This window comes from Zalophus californianus, chromosome 15, assembly GCF_009762305.2.
Source record: "Zalophus californianus isolate mZalCal1 chromosome 15, mZalCal1.pri.v2, whole genome shotgun sequence".
In the NCBI taxonomy this organism is placed as follows: domain Eukaryota; kingdom Metazoa; phylum Chordata; class Mammalia; order Carnivora; family Otariidae; genus Zalophus; species Zalophus californianus.
The window spans coordinates 81,515,741-81,535,053 of record NC_045609.1 but is presented as its reverse complement, the minus strand read 5'-3'; the positions used below and the strand labels follow the sequence as shown (position 1 = coordinate 81,535,053).

The following is a 19,313-nucleotide window of genomic DNA, read 5'->3' as shown; positions in this document are numbered from 1 at the left end:
TCTTTCCTGGGCACCAACAAGAATATTTTTGTTTGAAAACAAATGTTCTTTGTGCTCTTGGTAGAGCTGAAATCCCAGGTTCAAACAGCGATGGAGAATATAGTTTTAACACACTGAGAGGGGGGCAGGAGGGGCGGTCCTCAAATGCGTCCCTTCACCCGCCTCCTCATCTCTGTGTGTCCACCCCTTGCAGCCCAGGCTCGGGTGAGGTGTTCATGTTGAGTTTCCTTGATGGGAACCAGGGAACTTCTTTCCAGGGAGAGATGGCAAGGTCTCCCAAGCAAAACTTGCCATCCCTCCATTTGCAGAAGCTCCCCACACAGCTGGCCTGGGCCAGGAGGGGGGGGACCTCGTTTCCCTAAAACCAAAGGTGCCCCGCTCCCCCAGCTGCATGGCTGCCCTTGGTGAGGGGGCCCGGGCGGAGGAGATCCTGTTCCCAGGGGCCTGCCGTTTTGAACAACGGAAACGACGTCAGCTTCCGTTCCACTCAGTTTCCATTGACCCTGGGGCATGTGGAATTTGGAGAAGGAAAATGGGCCTCTGTCCTGTCTCCAGAGTGCACTCCGCAGATGGTTCTGTCCCCAGACTTCATGCAAAGGAGAACAGTGGCTGTAGGTGCTGCTTGTGTCTGGGGCTTGCAGCATGGCCTTCCTGGGAGGACAGGAGCCTTGGCATGAAGATGGCGGGCCAGAGTCGCTGCTTGGGGTTGAGAGCAGGGCGAGCTCGGGAAACAGCTGTGTCACCTGCCTGGAGGAGTTAGAGGGATTCAGCCTGTGCAGTGTCTCCCCAAGAACGAGGGAGCCAGGGGGAAGCTGGGGGAGGTGGGAGGTTGCTGGAGGCCTCTCACCTTGTGAGCCTCTCTAGCAAGCTCCTTTATCTGGCTTCCAGTTCAGAAGGGGTAACAGCAAAGAGTGAAACCACTGACGGGAAAAGCAGCTCAGCCACAGGGCTCAGGCCTTGGGGTGAGGCGGCGCTGCGACTCTTGCCCTGTGGGTGCTAGAAACTTCTCATCATGACCTTTAGGGGATTGCCCTGATGCAGACCATGACCTCAAGAATGGTTTAGAAAGAGTCCCACAGCAGGAGGGTCGTCAGGGCTTTGGGGTTTCAGAAGAAGGTGCCATTGCCCTTGGGGCAAGGACGGTCCCCGGTGCTTCCAGCAGCCCCTCCTCCAGGTTTCGGTCTCGGGCCCCTTTCAGGCTCTGCAGCCGAGCAGCTAACATGTCAGAGTTCAGGGGTGCAGCCTGAGCAGTGTCCCTTTGCACCCCCCACCCCTGGGGTGGGCGGATGCGATGCTCTGTGTCACACGGACACACGTGGGGACCCCCTCCTCCAGTGCACCCCCTCCGATCTTGGCTCCCAGGGCACAGCTGGTCCCAGGCCTGGGTGGTTGGCTGGGTAGTGGCCGAGGGTCCACTGCCGGACCCTCCTGCTGGGCTCTGGCCAGAACACCTCCGGTTCCTCAGAGGATCGGAAACCATCAGAAAACCCTGGCTTCTGGCGCAGCCCAAATTCTAGGCTGGCCTCTTTCACATGGAGCAGGCTCCATTGTGGCTGTTTGCAGAACTGACTTCCAGCTCATGGAAATTTCGGCAGCCTAGATCTGTGGGACACTTTGTCCCCCGGCAGGTGGCTGGGACCAGCTGGGACCAGGTGGGACGATGTGCTCATGGGGGCTTTCCTTCTGAGCTGTTCTGTCCTCCTGAGGGGGTCATCGAGACCCTGGACCTCAGGGCAGCCCTTGTGGGGTGGTCACACAGCTACTAGAAGGGGGGTGCTCAGCACGGGGAGTCCTGCGTTCCCTCCAGTGAGCCACAGTGGCTCTGGTGCTCTTGTCGCCACTGCCGAGCTTGAGAAGGTAGAGAAAGGCAGGGCTGCCTTCTTGGAGGCCCTGCCCCCTGTGTTCCTTGGGTCCCAAACCTGGGATTAAAGGGTGGTTTTCTGAGCTCGTCTGACTGGTGCCTGGATACTTATGTCCCTCAGAAAGCTGCTTGCCTGACAGCCCCCTCCACAGGCCCCTGTTCTCTGCCACAGCCGAGCCAGGCCCTCTGCGCCCCTCCCACATCTGGCAGACATTTGCATTCTTCCCCCAAACACCCTCCTACCAAGGAAGGTCAGTGCCTAGCTCTGCCTGCTGGAGACATGGGGTGGTTCTTCCAGCAGCCCCTTTGGCCCCAGAGCCTGGGGGCCCGCCCTCACCAGCTGCCCCCAGCCCTAAATGCTCTTTCAGAAAGCAGGGCAGGCGCTCCGACCGCTCGGTGCTCTTTCTGCCCGAGCAGGACCGTGGGCAGGACCCACTGAATGGGCGTGGGGCTGAATTCCGGCATCCGCTCCGTCCTGGCCTCACCCGGGCCCGTGTTGACGGGGAGGTGTTGGTTCCTAATTCTTCCATCTTGCCCTTTTACCAAAACAACTGTTGATATGTTCATCACAAGAGACTTAAAATACCGTAAACAAGAAGCCAGTCTCCGTGCCCTCCGCCCAGCTCCAGGAGGAAGGTCCAGAGGGTTCGCTGTGAGGAGTCTGGTCTTCTGGACACGACCCTCGGAGTGGGGGGGCGGTCTCTGCACCCTGGTTTCCTGCTGTCCACGGCGGACGCGGGGCAGGTTTCCAGCCTCTTGGCTGTTCACCCCTCCAGCTGCCGACTGCTCGCTTCCTGGGAACACAGGGTCCAGAAGCAAAGGGTGGGCGGGACATGGTGTGAGTGGGGGCCTGGGGATACGGTGAGCCTGGGATGGATGTGTGGGGGCTGGAGGCCCCTGAGCATCAGAGCCCAAGAGTCCATGTCTCCCAGGTGACGGGCAGAGCTCAGAGCCTGACCTGATGGGACCACACGCCGAGTCCGTGGCTGAAGGGCCAGCTCCGCCTCCCCACCCCTCAGCTGGGCGCTCGGGGAGCCCCGGAGCTCCGCCCCAGAGTCAGGGGTCCTCACCCGGGGTCCGGGCCCTGTCCTCCCCAGGCATCGCCGTGTGCAACATCCCGTCCGCAGCCGTGGAAGAGACGGCCGACTCCACCATCTGCCACATCCTCAACTTGTACCGGCGGAACACGTGGCTCTACCAGGCGCTGCGGGAAGGCACGCGGGTCCAGAGCGTCGAGCAGATCCGGGAGGTGGCCTCGGGAGCAGCCCGCATCCGCGGGGAAACACTGGGCCTCATCGGCTTCGGTAGGTGCAGCTGCCCAGCCCGCCCCCCACCCACCGGTGCTGGCGCGGGGACCCCACCCCCCCACCCCAGCGAGGAAGAGCCCGGGAACGGCCGGTCCCCTGGGAGCTGGCCTTCCCTGTCTGCTGGGGGAGCCAGAGGCTGACGAGGCAACTGCACCCCCTGGGAGGTGGGTCTGCAGGGCTGGGTGGGGAGCGTGCAGCACAGGGGACAGTCTCCGCCGCTGGGCAACAGGAGGGGCTGTGTGCTCGCCGAATGCCCCGGGTAGGGGCTGCTGGAGGTGCCTTGTGGAGAAACCAGCAGGCTTGGGGCTCGAATGGGGGCTGGTGTCTGAGCCGAGATCTGGGCCATGATCAAGGCCCAGCCCCTGGAGACCCTCAAATGCCCGGCCAAGGTGGCAGCAGGGAGTCCCTGAAGGATTTTGAGCCAGAAGGTGGCATGGTCAGGTCATCAGTTTAGAAAGCCCACTTGGGCTGGCGGCCCTATGAGCGTCCTGGGCGGGTCACCAAGGACAAGGTGAGCTGTGACGGAAAGCAGCCTGATGACGTTGACAGCACAGGGGCTCAGGTGGGCCCCGCGCTGCACAAAGGGGGGCTTGCTTTACTGCTGAGTCTCAGCCCCGCCACTCGGCCATTCCATGACCTTGAGGAAATTCACTGACCTCTCTGCTTGGGTGTCCCACTCTGTACCTCAGGAAGGGCGTGACCCCAAGCTGTCGCTCGACCCTTAGAGCTGTTTCCAGAAAACCAAGGGTCAGGACGCCTGGGATGGCCTCTGGGTGCCAGCCTGAACAAGGTAGAGGGAGCTGGGTTTCTTCGGGGAGGGCGCATCTAACTCCCCAGGGTGAGTTCAAGAACGCAGGTGTCAGGGATGATCACACTCTCGAAGGCATTCCTCTAAACGATTTACAAAGGAGTCCTCTTTTTCTTGAGTGGACGGTACAAGTGACCATAGGCAACGCGGGTGCGTTGTGTGAGGACCGCAGCGCCCTCTGCTGGTGCCCGCTGGGCCTCCTGTGGCTCTGTGCAGTGGCCCGTGGAGATGCTTCTTAGAACATGGCGCGTGTTCTTACCCCTGCAGCGGCTGAGCCCTTTGCCGTCCTTTGCAGTCCCATGGTTTGAGCCCCGTTCACTTGAGACTGTAAGCCAGCACCGCCTCAGCCCCTGCTCCCCGTGCACTCTGACAGTGAGGTCGCCTTGCTGCCTTTCAGGTCTGTCTGTGGCCTTCCCCAGTGCAGACAGGACTCCGGACGGGAGGAGGCGTAGTCGGAGCCTGCCTGATGCCTCCCTCCGAAAGCGTTCGGTTGCCTGAGGCTTCGCTGAGAAGCAGCACCCGGAGTGGGGGGGGGCGGCCCAGCCCTGAGCGTGGCCCCAGCCCGGACTGGTGGTGGGATGGTGCTTACAGCCAGCCAGCCAGTGGCAACAAGATACATATATTTTTCAGGCCAAGACAAGTGGTTTGTCCTGCAAGGCTCAGTTTTGATCAAGTCAGTAACAGAATTAACTCACTAGGTCTTGTAGAAACTTAAGAAAACCTCCGGGCTAACAGAGAAGCTAGTGAAAAGATGAGTGTTAGGGGACTGATGAAAAGGAAAGACTGGAAAATCAGGCTCGGGCCCCGGCAGCCACAGCCGGGAAGCCCCATCTCCAGGCAAAGTGCGTTAGAACGTGGGGGGGGGGGGGGGGGGGGGGGCGTTCCTGTGTGGGCTGAGAGCATGGGGTCGTGTGTCCCCTGCTTCGGGGATGTCAGGGGTGTTGTAGGCCACTGGTGCTTCTCCAGCTTGTCACCTTTGTCATGCCTGTCTGTCCACTGGGGTGTGTGGCTGCAGTTCCCGGTGCGCTGCGTCCCAAGTGGTGACGCCGAGGAGGGAGGACAGGAGGGACAAGCACGCACTGGTTGCCTTGCCGCTGGCCCTCCAGCCCGCAGGAGTGGGGGACAGCCCGCCTCCATGGTGCCCTCACGTGGGCTTCCCGTTTGGGAAGGGATACCTTCCCTTGTCTCCTCCTTCCCTTGCACCGTTGAGCAGTGGTTTCAAAGACGATTCTGCACGCTTCCCAGACGAGCCTATTCAAGCATCACGCAAACCACTTTGTTTTCAAGCCGAAAACAGCTCTGGGAAGCCGGAGGCGCTAGCCGTGGGGTTCCGTGGGCTTGTGCAAATGCCAACCACTTCGGAGACAGGGAGGCCGTCCCGGACGGTTAGGTGGTGTGGGCCACTAACCCGCTAGAGAGAGGGGCCTGGGGCTCCCCCAGCAGGTCAGAACCAGCCTGCACACCCGACCGGTGCGGGGCTCCCCCTCCCCATCAAAGTGAGGCTCCCCCCTTCCAATCCCTGTGCCCCTTCGTGAGCAAACCCTGTGCTCCTTGGCAAGAGAATGTTCTGTCTTACTGCCCTCTCTGTCGCAAGAAAGGACGCTCAGGTTAAGAAGCCTGCTGTGTACCCAGAAACCTCGGGGAGAGAGAAGGGAGGATGGGAGACTGTGGTGCCGGCTGCAACTGGGGGAGCGGCACGTGGCATTCACTAGAACATCCTCTGTAGCTGTATGTTTGAGAAGGTCCATCGCAGGAGCCTTAGCGCGCACGCGCGCGCATGCACACACGCACACGGGCACGCGCACGCACACCGCTGCAAACAACAAGCTCCCCGCTCCTCACCCAGGAAGCCAAGGAGCCGCACTGGCGGAGAGCATCACCAAGCTTTGGGCACGCGGTTGCTCTGGCAGCGGGGGCAGCTGGGGCCCCCACAAGGCGCGGCATCCGGAGCGCTGGGCGGCAGCGGACAGGACTGCGGACTCGCTCACCTGGACGCTCTCTCTCTGCACAGGTCGCACGGGGCAGGCGGTTGCTGTTCGAGCCAAGGCCTTTGGATTCAGCGTCATATTTTATGACCCCTACTTGCAGGATGGGATAGAGCGGTCCCTGGGCGTGCAGAGGGTCTACACCCTACAGGACTTACTGTATCAGAGCGACTGCGTCTCCTTGCACTGTAATCTCAACGAACATAACCACCACCTCATCAATGACTTTACTATAAAGCAGGTAACTGGACATAAATACCCTCAGCCCCTGGAGACTTCCAACCAAACAAAAGGGGGGTAGGGGAAGGGAAGTGGTCCGTGGACATGTGCGTGGAAAGGGAAGACCATCCCCCAGGACATCAGTGAGGGACCAGGTGAGGCCCCAGCACGGGATGGGCCACGTCAAGCCAGGACAAACGGGGGCTGGCCCAGGACCCAGCAGGGACCTGTCTCAATCAGGTTTGGCCTCCCAAGAAGCAGCAGGCAGGTGACAGGCCACAACTCCAGCCTGCCCGCCTTATGGCCCCGCGGAGGCGGCGCAGAAACCCACCCAGCTGTCGCTGGCACCCCCTGCGCCCCTCCCCCGCCCTGCCGCACATGCACTCAACAGCCAGACCAGCAGAACTCCTTGGTCCGGGCCGTGGCTGGCTTCTTGAAACCTCCGGGCAGGTGCCTTCCAGCGTGGTGGCATCTAACGGCTTGCTTTCCTCCCACAGATGAGGCAAGGAGCATTCCTAGTGAATGCGGCCCGCGGTGGGCTGGTGGATGAGAAAGCCTTAGCCCAAGCCCTCAAGGAAGGCAGGATACGAGGGGCAGCCCTCGACGTGCATGAATCGGAGCCTTTCAGGTGGGTCTGCTGGGCTGCTGACCCGATCGTTAGCCGAGCTCCCAGCCTCACACCAGGAACTCACGGGGCCTGCTTCTAGCCCTGACCGCCCCCCACACTGACCGCAGGGCACTTCCCCAGAGAAGCGGCTCCTGGGGAGGAAACCAGAGACCTACAGCCTCTGCTCCAAGGGCTGGGCTGTACTTGGAGTGTAAAAGGGCCAGAGGGCCCACGAATGTCTGAAAGGAAGAAAAATGGTGTGTTGGTCTAGAGAGGAGCAGGCTTCATCTGTCCCCTGGACTGCGGGTTCTGCTCAGAGGCAGGCCCTGCCGATCCTCCGAAGATCCTTCCTCCTGCGTCCCTCATCCCTCCTGACACTCATTTAGAAGGTTTGGTCAGTATGTTCTTAAATTTCCAGCCTTTAGGAGACGTCCTGCCCACTGTTCTCTACACAGATTAACTGGTCAGTGTGCTGCATGGCCACCAGCTCTCTCTCGAGGAGTAGGGTAGGGAGTGATACTCAACTCTTCTCATTTGTTGTGTTTTTGTACATTTATCTAGCTTTGCTCAGGGTCCCTTGAAAGATGCACCGAATCTCATTTGTACGCCCCACACCGCTTGGTATAGTGAGCAAGCCTCACTAGAGATGCGGGAGGCAGCCGCCACCGAGATCCGCCGGGCAATCACAGGTGAGCCCGCCCTCTGCGGCCCCGCCAGCCAGCACCTGGTGGGAGGGACAGCCAGGGCCCTGCGGCTCGGCTAACACGCCAGAGGGCTTACAGAGGCTTGCTGCTACAGGCAGAGGAGGTTTTAGGGATCAAGCTGATTACATTTGGAAGGAGCTGGACCCAGTTCATCCAAGCCCTGGACTCAATTTCAGAGGAAACGAATTCGTTTTCAGTCAGCCAGCATAAGCGTGCCAAGTGTGGAGGGAGCCAGGGAGAGGCTCCGTTCTGTTCCAGTGGGGGGGGGGGCGGGGGGCGGGGGGCGGGGGCTGGAGTGAAGAGCGCAGGGCACAGGCCCCGCAACATTGCACCTTTTCTGAAAATGGAAGGGCCGGCCCTCTCATTCTAGAGTAAGAGACTTTGCCGTCAGATTTCCATAGTTCAAACATGGTAGGGGGTTCCCCCCGCAGCAGCTACTGAGAGTGATCTGTAACCGTGACCTTAAAAAAATACATCTGATTAATTTTAATCCTCATATTCCAGGTCGCATCCCCGAAAGCTTAAGAAACTGTGTGAACAAGGAATTCTTCGTCACAACAGCTCCCTGGTCAGTAATAGATCAGCAAGCAATCCATCCGGAGCTCAACGGCGCCACGTACAGGTGAGAAGCAGAATGGCACCGGCCTTGGCTGGAGGGCTCCCCCCGGGAGAGGGGGGGAGAGATGGGGAAACCACCGGAGTCTCCCTGCACCAAGTCTGCGGTCCTCGCAGTTGTGCCGCTGCCCAGTTTCTGTGGAGCAAACACAACTCTCAGGATACAGCCTAGAATTGGGGTTCCTATTTATAAGGAGTGGGAACTGGGAGTGCGTTCCCCAGAGGGTCTGAACGCTGTGGGGACTCCCCCTGCATTCCGAACCGCATCAGAAGCAGAGGGCTTCTGGGTGTGAGAAGGTACCGGGAAGATTTTCAGGGGAAAGGGCCTGCTGGTGAATTTGTTTGCTAATTTGAATCTTCTGGCCCAGAGCCCGCACAGCCCCGTTTCCCATGGCTCTCTCCCGACCATGGCTGGGCTCACAGGGAAATCAAAGTCCGGCTTTATAAAGGAGCTGCAGCCTTGAATTCCAGTAGGAAATTGCGCTCTTGCTGTAACCCACGGTGGCCCCACCCCTGGCAGTATTCACTTACCGGCCAGATCATTGTCCCCTGGGGCCTAGCCTTTGCACTGTGGGACGCGTCTTGGTGGCCCTGGCCTCCACCAGCACTCGCAACCCTAATAAAGGAAAATGGCTCGAGCTGTTGCCTAACCTCCCCCGCTGTGAGGCACGGCTCTAACCACCCTCTAACCATCGGGGCGGCGGGCGGGGGTAGGGGGGCGAGGGATGGGGAACTATAGTTGGTGGAGGAGGACCCATAGGTGAAGGCTCAGACTCTGAGGAAGTCCTGTGGTTTTCTTCCTGGGTCTCGTGGCTTTATTTACATTTCGGTTTGCCATCTTCTATTAACGTCCCACTCTTTTTTACCCTTTTAATAGTATTTCGCTATCATCACTTGAACCTGCCTCGGCCCCAGGTTTCCTGTTCCTTATTGTTGGCAGCTTGTCCTTTTCAAGGCCCCATGTTAACTCTTCCCTTTGACAGACCAAGCCTCCCCTGGCCCCTTGGAATAGGGCTTACGCTCGAGAGGCTGTAGCTCGCCAAATCCTGGGGAGTCCTTCATTTCCGACCCACCAGTGAGCACTTGTGACAGGGTGCGGGGTGGAGAGCCATGGTCAAGGGTTTGAGAATGGTGAGAATGAGGCTTTTAATTCTAAAGCACCTGCCTCCTAAGTCCGTTTTATCCGAGGCATGTTTCCATACCCGGACTCGCATTTGCGTAAGAACCGCATGTTCTGTGGGTGGCTTAGTGCCAGCGTGTCCTCGCGCGCACAGCAGCTCGTGCGCCCGGGCCGTAAGGGCAGTCTTCGCCGGCTCAGCTCTTCCCCTGCTGCTGCCGCCGCGGTCTGGTCCCACAGCTCCAGCCCCGAGAGCACACAGCTAGCTCGCCTAGGGTCTGGTCTGTTGGGAGATCATTAAAAGCATCGATACAAGTAACGAACACTTTCTAATGGGGAGCCTTTTTTTGAAGAATGTTTCCCAAATGCAGTAGTGTCCGTGGACGTGATGCGGGCTGTTCCTATTGTGTGAAAGCTACACGGTCCGTGGCAGTTTTGATTGGACTACGTAGATTTTGTTGTTTAGGGGTTAAGTGTCAGCGTTTTAGATTTTTCATGTGGATTTCTCCTTGCTTTTGGGGGGGGTAAAGTGACTCACCTTTTTAAAAACAACCACCCGAAGTAGGCAGAGCCAAGGCCTCTGCTCCTCCCTGCTCCCGACTTACTGGCCCTTCCTTTGTGTGCTCCAGATACCCGCCAGGCATCGTGGGGGTGGCTCCCGGTGGACTTCCTGCAGCCATGGAAGGGATCATCCCCGGAGGCATCCCGGTGACTCACAACCTCCCCACAGTGGCACACCCTTCCCAAGCTCCCTCTCCCAACCAGCCTACAAAACACGGGGACAATAGAGAGCACCCCAATGAGCAATAGCAGAGAATGACGAACGGTCATCATTCAGATAAACCTGGGACCAAGAGACAGTGAAAAATAGATAAAACTAAGAAAAGGACTTTGACCGTCTTTTTAACCGATTCCGGACATACGCATCATTGACGCTGCAGTGTTACGAGCGCGCGAAGCCGAGGCGTGGGAAGGCTGGAGCTGTCATCTGGTGACGGAAGCGCTGAGAGACTAGGACGTGATTTATTAACGACCAACTTCTGTTATTGTGTGTTACGTTCTTCATCTGTGCATCCAATCACAAAGAATAAATAGATCCTTTTCCTTTATCAGCCCCTTGGGCACAGCAGGTCCTGAACACCTGGCTCTAGAATGTTGCATCAGGAGTTCCAAACGTCAAATAAAAAATACTAAGAGGAAATCCCCCTCCTATGACTCTAGTCCCTTCGGTCCATGGGGGCTGGTGACCTCGTTTGCTGATAGGAAGATTTAAATTACTACAGAGAAGGGGGAGAAAACTGTGTGCCCGGGTTAGACCACCGCAAGCGTACGGGCTCCTGTACAGAAGTCTCTCTCCCATCTGAACTGCATACTGAGCGGGCGAGTTGGTTGTGAATTCAGTGATACCCTCTTGATGATGCAAAAAAAGGAAAAAAAGAAAAAAAAGGAAAAAAAAGAAAAAGTATTAAGTTTCACAAGCTGTTTGTACTCAAATATATTTTCTCAGTTTCAGATCCTCAGCTATTTTATTGAGTGGAAAGTCTTGAGCTAAAAGAGTTCAAGAAAAATAATGTTGCATTTCCTTATGTCTCAGGAAACACTTTTTATGGTAACTTGTCAGATTGTCTATGAACAAACCCACTTTTTTAGACATTGATAAATCTTCTTTTCTTCACGTGATATTTTATACAAGAACACTTCAGGTGTGTTATTAGATGTGACTGATTTTAACAAATCCTATTAGATTTGTATCAACTAGTTACATGTTATATTCATAGTCTTTTGTGAATCATCGCCTTTTTGTTTAAAAGATGGCCTATTTTGAGCCTTTGTATAGGTACATTCCTGTTTTTGTGACAAAAAAAAAAAAATCCTTTAAAACTGTCCCAAACAGAAAAATAATGGCTATCGGAAGTGTTTTGTTTTAGTGTGAGTTCCCGCTACTGTGTCTGTTTATTGTAAAGGTGGACATTTAGCGTTCAGTGCAGTTTTCAATAAAAAGTAATAAAAATTTGTTAAGTTCTGAAATTCAAGTACATCTCACCCAGGTAAATGTTCTCTACTTGAGATGTTTTAAAGGCAAACTACATTCTCAATTAGCCAGTTTTCAACTCGTGTTCCTCCCGGGTTCAAAAATGAACACTTTTCTATCTGCCCATATGCAGGCGATTACCTATGATAGCTTAACCCAGAAATCAGAAAACTGCCCATTAAGTCCATCGTTACCAAATCATGACATCCTCAAGATGAAATAGTGGGTTGGAACTGAGTCGATTCAAGAAACAAAATTGGTCAAGTTAGAGAGTTTTGATTTTAATTTACCCAAAAGCAGAATTACCTGGCTCAAGCATTAATGCAGGAAGGGAAGTGAATCTCAAAATTCTTTTAAATATTTACAAAGAAATGTTACAAAGAAATCAGCCATTTCCATATGTTAAGAACTTTAAGTTGATTTAAAGGATTTTCCTTCTTGAATAGCATTAAATCCCTTTGTTCCAGTGGTATCCGCAAGTACCCACCGATCCATCAGGCCCAATTCCAGGTACCCAACTCCCTGTCACTCCTCCTCCTCCCCTTCCCGTGAAGAAAAGGGGGGAAGGGGCTACGACCGGGTCTTCAAACATCAACCTCCTCCCTCATCTGAAGGTGGTGGCCCCATCCCAACCCTCCCAGAAAAATTATACTAAAACCACCTCCTACGCTAGAGATGGAGCACATGGTTACTGACTGACCCATCACTCCAGGAAACGGAATGGGAGCTGAACGTCCTCGTCATAACCAGAATGTTGTCAATGAGGGCGCGACAACACATGCGCAAAAAGGAGACTCCCAACTGCCTAAAGCAAGCAGTGTTCCCGTAACACGGATGAAGTGTGGGACATGGTGAGCCTAGAGTGAAAAAACAAAAAGGCCAGTTCAAATCCATGGTGCACCTAGGTTTTGTTTAATTAGAACAGAAAACACCACACTGTATTCTCCCTAAAAAAGAACGATAAAGTTAAGTCCATACAGGTAAGGTAATTACTGTCCAGAGTCAACCAAGACCTCATCTTTGAGAAAGGACTGCGTACTCTATCTCGGGACAACAATTATGGCTGTTTAATAGTTCAAGAGCTTAACATAGCATTGATTCACCAACATTTTGGCCATTAGTGGCCAATCTGCTATGAAAACCATTTAAAGCCCCATCCCTGTCTGGAGCCTAGGAAATGCAATGCTCTACCTTTCCCACAGGGAAGAATGCTGTACCCGTTAAACTAGGTGTGGTCAGGATCACTGATCATAAATAAATAAATAAAGAGGCACCTCAGGGGAAGCAACACTCAGCAGACCACCACACACAGGCTAACTACTGAGCCTATGATTTCTGGACAGCATTGACTGCAGCGTAGACCATAGTGACTAGACACTTCTCTCAAACATTTCTCTTTGGCTTCTTCAATTGAGAGGGTAGTTTTGCTTAACAGCAACTAGAATAGGATCTGTGCCCACTAAAGAATTCTTCCTATGTATGGAGAAAAGTTTACAGAGATGCTAAGTAGTCAGAACGACAGCCGCCTAGAAACTTACTGACCAAAATGAAAGCCAACCAGAGAGTCAATTTGTAGGGAAACCTAGCCACTTAGAACAGTAACATTTACCATTATTACACCAAAACTCATTTATATGAAATCAAATCGCAAAAGTTTCCTGCAAGTTTTAGCATACAGCACAAGTGATCCTCTCACCCGGGAATCTCTGCACTGTTCCGAGAGGGGAGAAGGAACTAAAGACATGACATCTCATGGGTGTTTCTCTATTTTTAGTATTCCAGCATCAAATTAGAGGGGATGCACATTTCAAACACCATCTAAACAGAACTTAGAAGGAAACAAGAAGCAAATATTTAAAGGTTTTTCACAGCCTTTCCCTCAAAGGAAAGGAACCGTGTGCGTGTGTGTGTGTATGGGGCTGCTTTCCGAATTCCTTGCCACATTAATAGTCTACAAAGTGCTTATCAGGACACTAAGTCTTTCATGTGTTCCTGAGATAGGCCTGAAATTTTTACCCAGTATTGAACATATACCTGAAGTGGTCAAATAATACTTTTTATAAAAAGATTTCTATCTAAGATTATAAGTTTTAACTTTTAAATAAGAATGGCCACAATTAACCAACATGCAAAAATTCTCAGACTACTCTGAGAAATTCATTATATAATGCATTTCCACCTTACTGCATTTTCAAATCTTTATTCTATACTTAACAATGATTCCCAATGAGCCCAAGCAAAGGCATGCCTTTCTAACACGATTTGCTTAAAGCAGAGTTGATACAAGGTAGAATCCAAAGACCCTCTGCATGGCAATTTGGGAGTATAACATCGTCAATTGAATCAAGTGCGCAAATTTCACACAATTCATTTAGTTACAAGTGGGCCTGTTCCCCAGGCTCTTTCTTTTAACTTACATCCCGGGAATGACGACTCACAGAGAGACTGCCGCCCGGACTCTGGGAGAAGAACCCTCAGGTTAAGGGTGCTCTTCCAAACAAATAAATACCTAAATACTGAAGAGGGGCATATCAGAAGCTTAAAAAAGACAAAATAATAGAAACCAAAACCCTTTCCAAAACAAGGGAATGACGTCTGTATGAAGTTCACTCAAATAATTCTTACTTTCCTTCCAGTTTGTTCCTTAAAGATTTGACTTCGTTTTATTGGGCATGACAGGAACTAAATTATTAATAAAATAAAAGCTTGTTTTTATTTTTATGTTTTGCTGTGGATAATTTGTACAGAAAGTTTCCAAATCTCTAATGAGCTCTAATGAGACTCAACGTAAAGTGGGCCTTTTAAGATGGAAGTAGAATGCCAGGTTCTACTTCAAAAAAAGTATCTCAAAGGAACAGAGAGTCATCTGCCATGTGCTTTTGGAGGTGCCCGTGCTGGAAAAAACTTCTCAATAATATGAAGATGCTGGTACAACTTGTCCTATTACACAACTTCTTACACAACCACATGCGTTACACATTTATAGACAGATTTACAATTTGAAAGGAAAAAAGTTCCGTCTTAATAAAATTAGTTTTTTTTCTTCTTTTTTTACAAACTGTAGTCCAAACAAAGTTCTCTGTCTCCTCACACAGCAGATACGTCATCTCCATTGGGTGTGGATTAGAAAAGCCCTTCCGGGCAGATCCTGGCAGATCTGGTTCCTTCCATGCCTGCGCTCTGCTTGGAGCGTGCACCACACTAGCTTTGGGGTCGCCACAGAGCTGATACCCTGGTTTTCTGCTCTTTGATTTTTTTCATTCATCTTCGTCATCTTCATCTTCCTCTCCGTCTGACAGGGACGTACAAGGCCGGATCTGACGGTAGCGGTCAAGCCATTTCTCTACCATCTGCGTGACCAGGGGGTGGTTCCGCCGCCGAGAACTTTTCTGCATGGCCACCAGCACCCCCCCTTCGGTCACACAGCAGTCCAGCCACTCCCTGAGCAGTTTCTCTTGCTGTTCCTCATTACCTAGCTTTTAGAGGAATGTGAAGAAAAGGGGAAATAATACCACAGATCAGAGACCTGCTAGGAAAAGTCTAATGAAAACATAGCTGGCAGGATTACTAACAAAAAGGTCAAAGCAACAAACTTTTCACGTGGTTTCAGTCTCTCATCAATTTTATGATAAAACCCAGTTTCCTATAGTTAAACAGAAAAACATCAATGGGAAAATTCACAGGAAAATCTCACAGGAGGAAAAACCACCTACTAATGAGTTAATTTGTTTGAAAACAGGAAAAACCAAATGTTACCTAATACACTGATCTTGGCAAAGAAAAGGCTATAAAAACAAACTCTCAGCTTCAAACACATGACAAGGTAAGTTTATTCAGTAAAGTCTTTACAGAATGAAGTTATAGAAATTATGTTCTACTAATTAATGTCCTGATTATAAAAGTTTTATAGTAACTACTAGGATATTAAATAAAAGACCAATAATCTTGTAAGAATATGGGTTTTCTGAGCATGTTCTTCCTGCACAGCCTCACCACCCCTGCCCGGTCTATACCTCCCTCGCCCCTGCATCTGCAGTAGTCTCCTAGCTGGCGCTGCTGCCCCCACCACTGCTCCGGGCACCTAGCCTCTAGGCTCCACGCCGAGCAGCCGGTGGTCCTCTACCGGACAGACGGGCTGCAGGCTTCCCAGTTTGCCCAGAGTCAAAGGCAAGGCTTTAAAAGGCTGTTGGTGGGCCCCTTGCCATCCCTGAGCCCCTCAACCCCCTCTCCCCACAAACCACACTGGGGCTGAGGTACCCTCTCCCTACAGCTCTCTTCCCTCATATTCTGCAAGACTCCCTTCTCTTGCGGGGCTTGTTTCAGGCATCATCACCTCAGACACCCCCCGTTACGGCCCGATTGCAATCATGAGCCCCGGGCCCCCCCCGCCCCCCATCTTTCTAGTTTTTCTCCTCAGCAGCAACCCCCTCCCCCCACCGCCTCAGTTCCCATGACGGCGGCACGTGCACCACACCACCTACAGACAGCTCAGGAAAGGTACGTGCCACGGGCTGGCGGAGCCGAGGGCCGGGGCTGGCAGCGTGGAGAAGGCTGCGGGGCGAGGTGTCCCGGGCCAGGCTGGGGCAGCGGGACCACTTCCGGTGGTTCACAGGAGCGCCACGCCTCCTACCCTCTTACCTCCTGAGCAGAAAGAAAGTGCACGTGGAGCAACTTCCTCTCGCTGTCGACCAGGGGCAGGAAGGTGATGGTAACGTCGTCGTCGGTGTGGAGATTAGCCCCAGCACCCCGGTTACCGTAGCCGTCGTTCTCCATGGCAACCAAAGCAGAGAAGTGGCCCCTTGTATAGCCCAGAGCGATGGGACTCTTCCAACAAAAACTCTGTTCCCACAACAAAGGCAAATAAACACCTGGAGGGAGGAAAGAAGATCCCCGTGGGGTTACCAGACATGGCTGCAAGCTGCCTGGTGCGTTAACAAGAGACTTCTAAAATACTCTTGAATAATGGCTTACCTTGAAACCGAGTATATCCTAAAGTTTCTCCCCGGAAACTCTTATAATATTTTACTCCATAAACTATAATTGGTCGTCTAAGAATATGTGCAAGTACAAAAATGTGTGTCTGTTCCAAACTTGCTCCAGGCTGTACGGAATAAAATAAAGAAAGCAATTTCTCTTTAAAACATTTACTGCCGCCCTGGAAAACTACTGTGCAAAACACAGTGCTGCTCCCCTTCAGTACACTAGAGCGATGCCTTTTTTTTTTTCTATTATTAATATTGACAAGCTAAAGAAGCATAAAATTCTTCAAACAGCAAAATCCAATGAAATAATAAAATAAATCTGCAAAGTCTGTGCAGACAAGTATCTTTCACTATCCGATCTCAAGAACCCAGCAGATTTGGTTAAATAGTGATCCCAGGAACGAGAGATTCAGATAGCAAGGGATGCTGGAGTCATTCCATGGCTTCCTCATTAAGTCACCTGTAGGGAGTACGACCCAACAACGAGGTCCTCCGCAAGTAAAAAGATGAGCTGTTAGTTCACACAAACATAAATGGCAAGAATACGGAACAGGTCTACCACCCGTCTATAAGGATGCCGACACCCCATTTTCAGGAAGTACGTGTTGCAGATGTAAAACAGCCACTGTGACATTCACAGGGTTCAAATAAATGATGGTGCTTTCTGCAAAGAAAAGGAAGGGTTTGTTGTGTGTATATCTGAACGTTCAGCATACTGAATGTGCTTCACGGAATAAAACTAGTATGAAAGCTAGAGTCCAAGAGGAACCACTCTACATGATTCATTTTTCTAAAAGTTCATTCCCAGGTGAATTTTAAAGAAATCCTTCCACCTGTCGGCCATGGCACCTTCCCCCTGGCACACATCACATGGAGAGAGAGCCTCGCGCAGATGACCGCTTCACCCTCCGGGCCTGACAGCGGAGCACCAGCACAAGAGTGCCCACCACCAGCTCAGCGATCTCGGTTCCGTGCCCTCTCAGACACAGAACAGGAGCTAACCAGGAGGTAGATAAAACAGGCATAAAGCCACCTTCCTAAGAAGACAATATAAATGAAGAGCAATATGAAAAGAGTATAGAAGCGCTTGGAACCAACACAGTACAACTTTCATTCTGACCGTTTCTAGTCACTTAATGTAAGAAACATGTTACTACCTCTGTCCTGCAGTGCGGACTCGCCTCTGGTCATATAGTTGACAGACAGCAGTCACGGCCAGAACCCAAGTCACCTGATGCCAAATCAAGCACTCTTCCGTGTATACCACAATGCCTCCAACATAGCTTATGCATGTAAATCCAGGATTTAGAGCATGTAGCCTACTTTTCTCACAGAAGCGACATGCCTCGAAGCATTCTTACCTGACTAGCAAGAGAGAGTATAAATGCCCAGTCTTCTTGCCACTGTTCTTCTCTCAAGGAAAAATGTAAACCAAAGCTCTGAGAATACCATGATTCCCAATCTTTCCAACGTGTATAAAACCTGAAAAAGCAAGACAGTAAAAAATAAGCCTTCTATAAATGTCCCAATCATTTATTTAATGTAGTCTTTAAGCAATTCATGTAGAGATCAGCAATTATTAATTTTACCCACTTTTGTACTATATTTTCAAATTAAAAATGCCTACCTTCTGCTAACAGACATCATTTAACACATTCTCACACAAAATTTCATTCACCACCCATCAAGTTTTCCACCACAACTTTAAACACTAGTGATGAGAACAATTTCAATTGTCTACTATTGGTTTACAAGTTCACACTCAAAATCATCTGAGATGCTGGATACAAAGACAATACATTTCTACATTACTGTATAGTATTCACTATTTGGTCATTGTATAAATAATTGACTAGAAATAGCCCATGTGTTCACAAGAATATCAAAACCACTTCCAGAGCAAGGCCCTAATTCTCTTCAATTATATGAAGGCTCAGACAGATGAGGAAACTATCAAAGAGAAGCCTGAAGCTAGCAGACGTTGGCTTATGAGGTTTAAGGAAAGCTGTATCCAGACATCAAAGTGCAAAGTGAATCGGCAAGTGATACAAAAGCTGTGACAAGTTCTCCAGATCTAGCTAAGATCATGAATGCAGGAAGCTACACTAAACAACAAATTTTCAATGTAGATGAAACAGTCTTCTCTTGGAAAATGATGCCATCTGGGACTGTCCATAGCCAGAGAGGAGAAGTCACTGCCTGGCTTCAAAGGACAGGCTGACTCTTTTGTGAAGGGGCTCATGCAGCTGGTGACTTTAGATGGAAGCCAATACTCACTGACCATTCAGAAAATCCTAGGACCCTTAAAAATTGAGCTAAATATAATCTGCTCTATAAAAGAACAACAAAGCCTGGATGACCGCACAACCATTTTCAGTATAATTTACTAAATATTTTGAAATACCTGATGCCTACCCCTCAGGTAAAAAACTTTCAAATTATGACTGCTCACTGACAACGCACCTGATCACCCAAGAGCTCTGATGGAGATGGACAACCAGACTGTTTTCATGCCTGCTAACACAACATCCATTCTGCAGCCCATGATCAAGGAGTAATTTCAACCTTCAAGCCATTATTCCAAGTAAGCCTATAACTGCCATATACATTGATCCCTCAGACAGATCTGGGCAAAGGAAACTGAAAAACTTCTGGAAAGGATTCACCATTCTGGATGCAACTAAGAACATTCCTAATTCATGGAAAGAGGTCAAAATAACAACATTTACAGGCGTTTGGAAGAAGTTGATTCCAACCCTCATGGATGACTTGGAGGGGTTCAAGACCTGAGTGGAGGAAGTCAGTACAGCCGTGCTGGGAACAAGAGAGCTAGAATGAGAAGCGGAGCATTGAGATGGGACTGAAGCGCTGCGAGCTCGTACACAACTTGAACAGATGAGGACTTGCTTGGGATGGACGAGCAGAGAGTGGTTTTTTGCACTGGAATCTAATCCTGGTGAAGATGCTGTGAAGACTGATGAGAGGACAACAAAGGATTGAGACTATCGCATAATTTCGCCAATAAAGCAGCAGCAGGGGTTGAGAGGACGGACTCCAAAGCTGAAAGGAACTCTAA

The 19,313-nt window shown here is 51.3% G+C and overlaps 2 protein-coding genes across 6 annotated transcripts in view; one reads left to right on the top strand and one right to left on the bottom strand.

Moving 5' to 3' along the window:
- Nucleotides 1-11,242, top strand: part of CTBP2 (C-terminal binding protein 2) — a 36,855-nt gene extending 25,613 nt beyond the window's left edge. Inside the window, 6 exon segments of the mRNA XM_027588394.2 lie at nt 2,959-3,165; nt 5,988-6,202; nt 6,678-6,808; nt 7,349-7,476; nt 7,996-8,113; nt 9,853-11,242. Of these exon segments, the coding sequence (XP_027444195.2) occupies nt 2,959-3,165; nt 5,988-6,202; nt 6,678-6,808; nt 7,349-7,476; nt 7,996-8,113; nt 9,853-10,033 (980 nt within the window). The 3' untranslated portion in view covers nt 10,034-11,242.
- The window catches only part of ZRANB1 (zinc finger RANBP2-type containing 1), a 65,967-nt gene continuing 54,758 nt past the window's right edge, over nt 8,105-19,313 (bottom strand). For 3 of the 5 annotated variants that reach the window (XM_027588475.2, XM_027588502.2, XM_027588493.1), the window contains 4 exons: nt 17,599-17,719; nt 16,227-16,356; nt 15,894-16,123; nt 11,516-14,731 (listed from right to left, as the gene is read on the bottom strand). In XM_027588475.2, the coding sequence (XP_027444276.1) occupies nt 14,513-14,731; nt 15,894-16,123; nt 16,227-16,356; nt 17,599-17,719 (700 nt within the window). In that variant the 3' untranslated portion in view covers nt 11,516-14,512. Of the gene's footprint in view, nt 8,243-8,637; nt 8,723-11,515; nt 14,732-15,893; nt 16,124-16,226; nt 16,357-17,598; nt 17,720-19,313 lie in introns of those variants that run through there. The other 2 variants (XM_035724114.1, XM_027588507.1) reach the window with 2 other exon arrangements.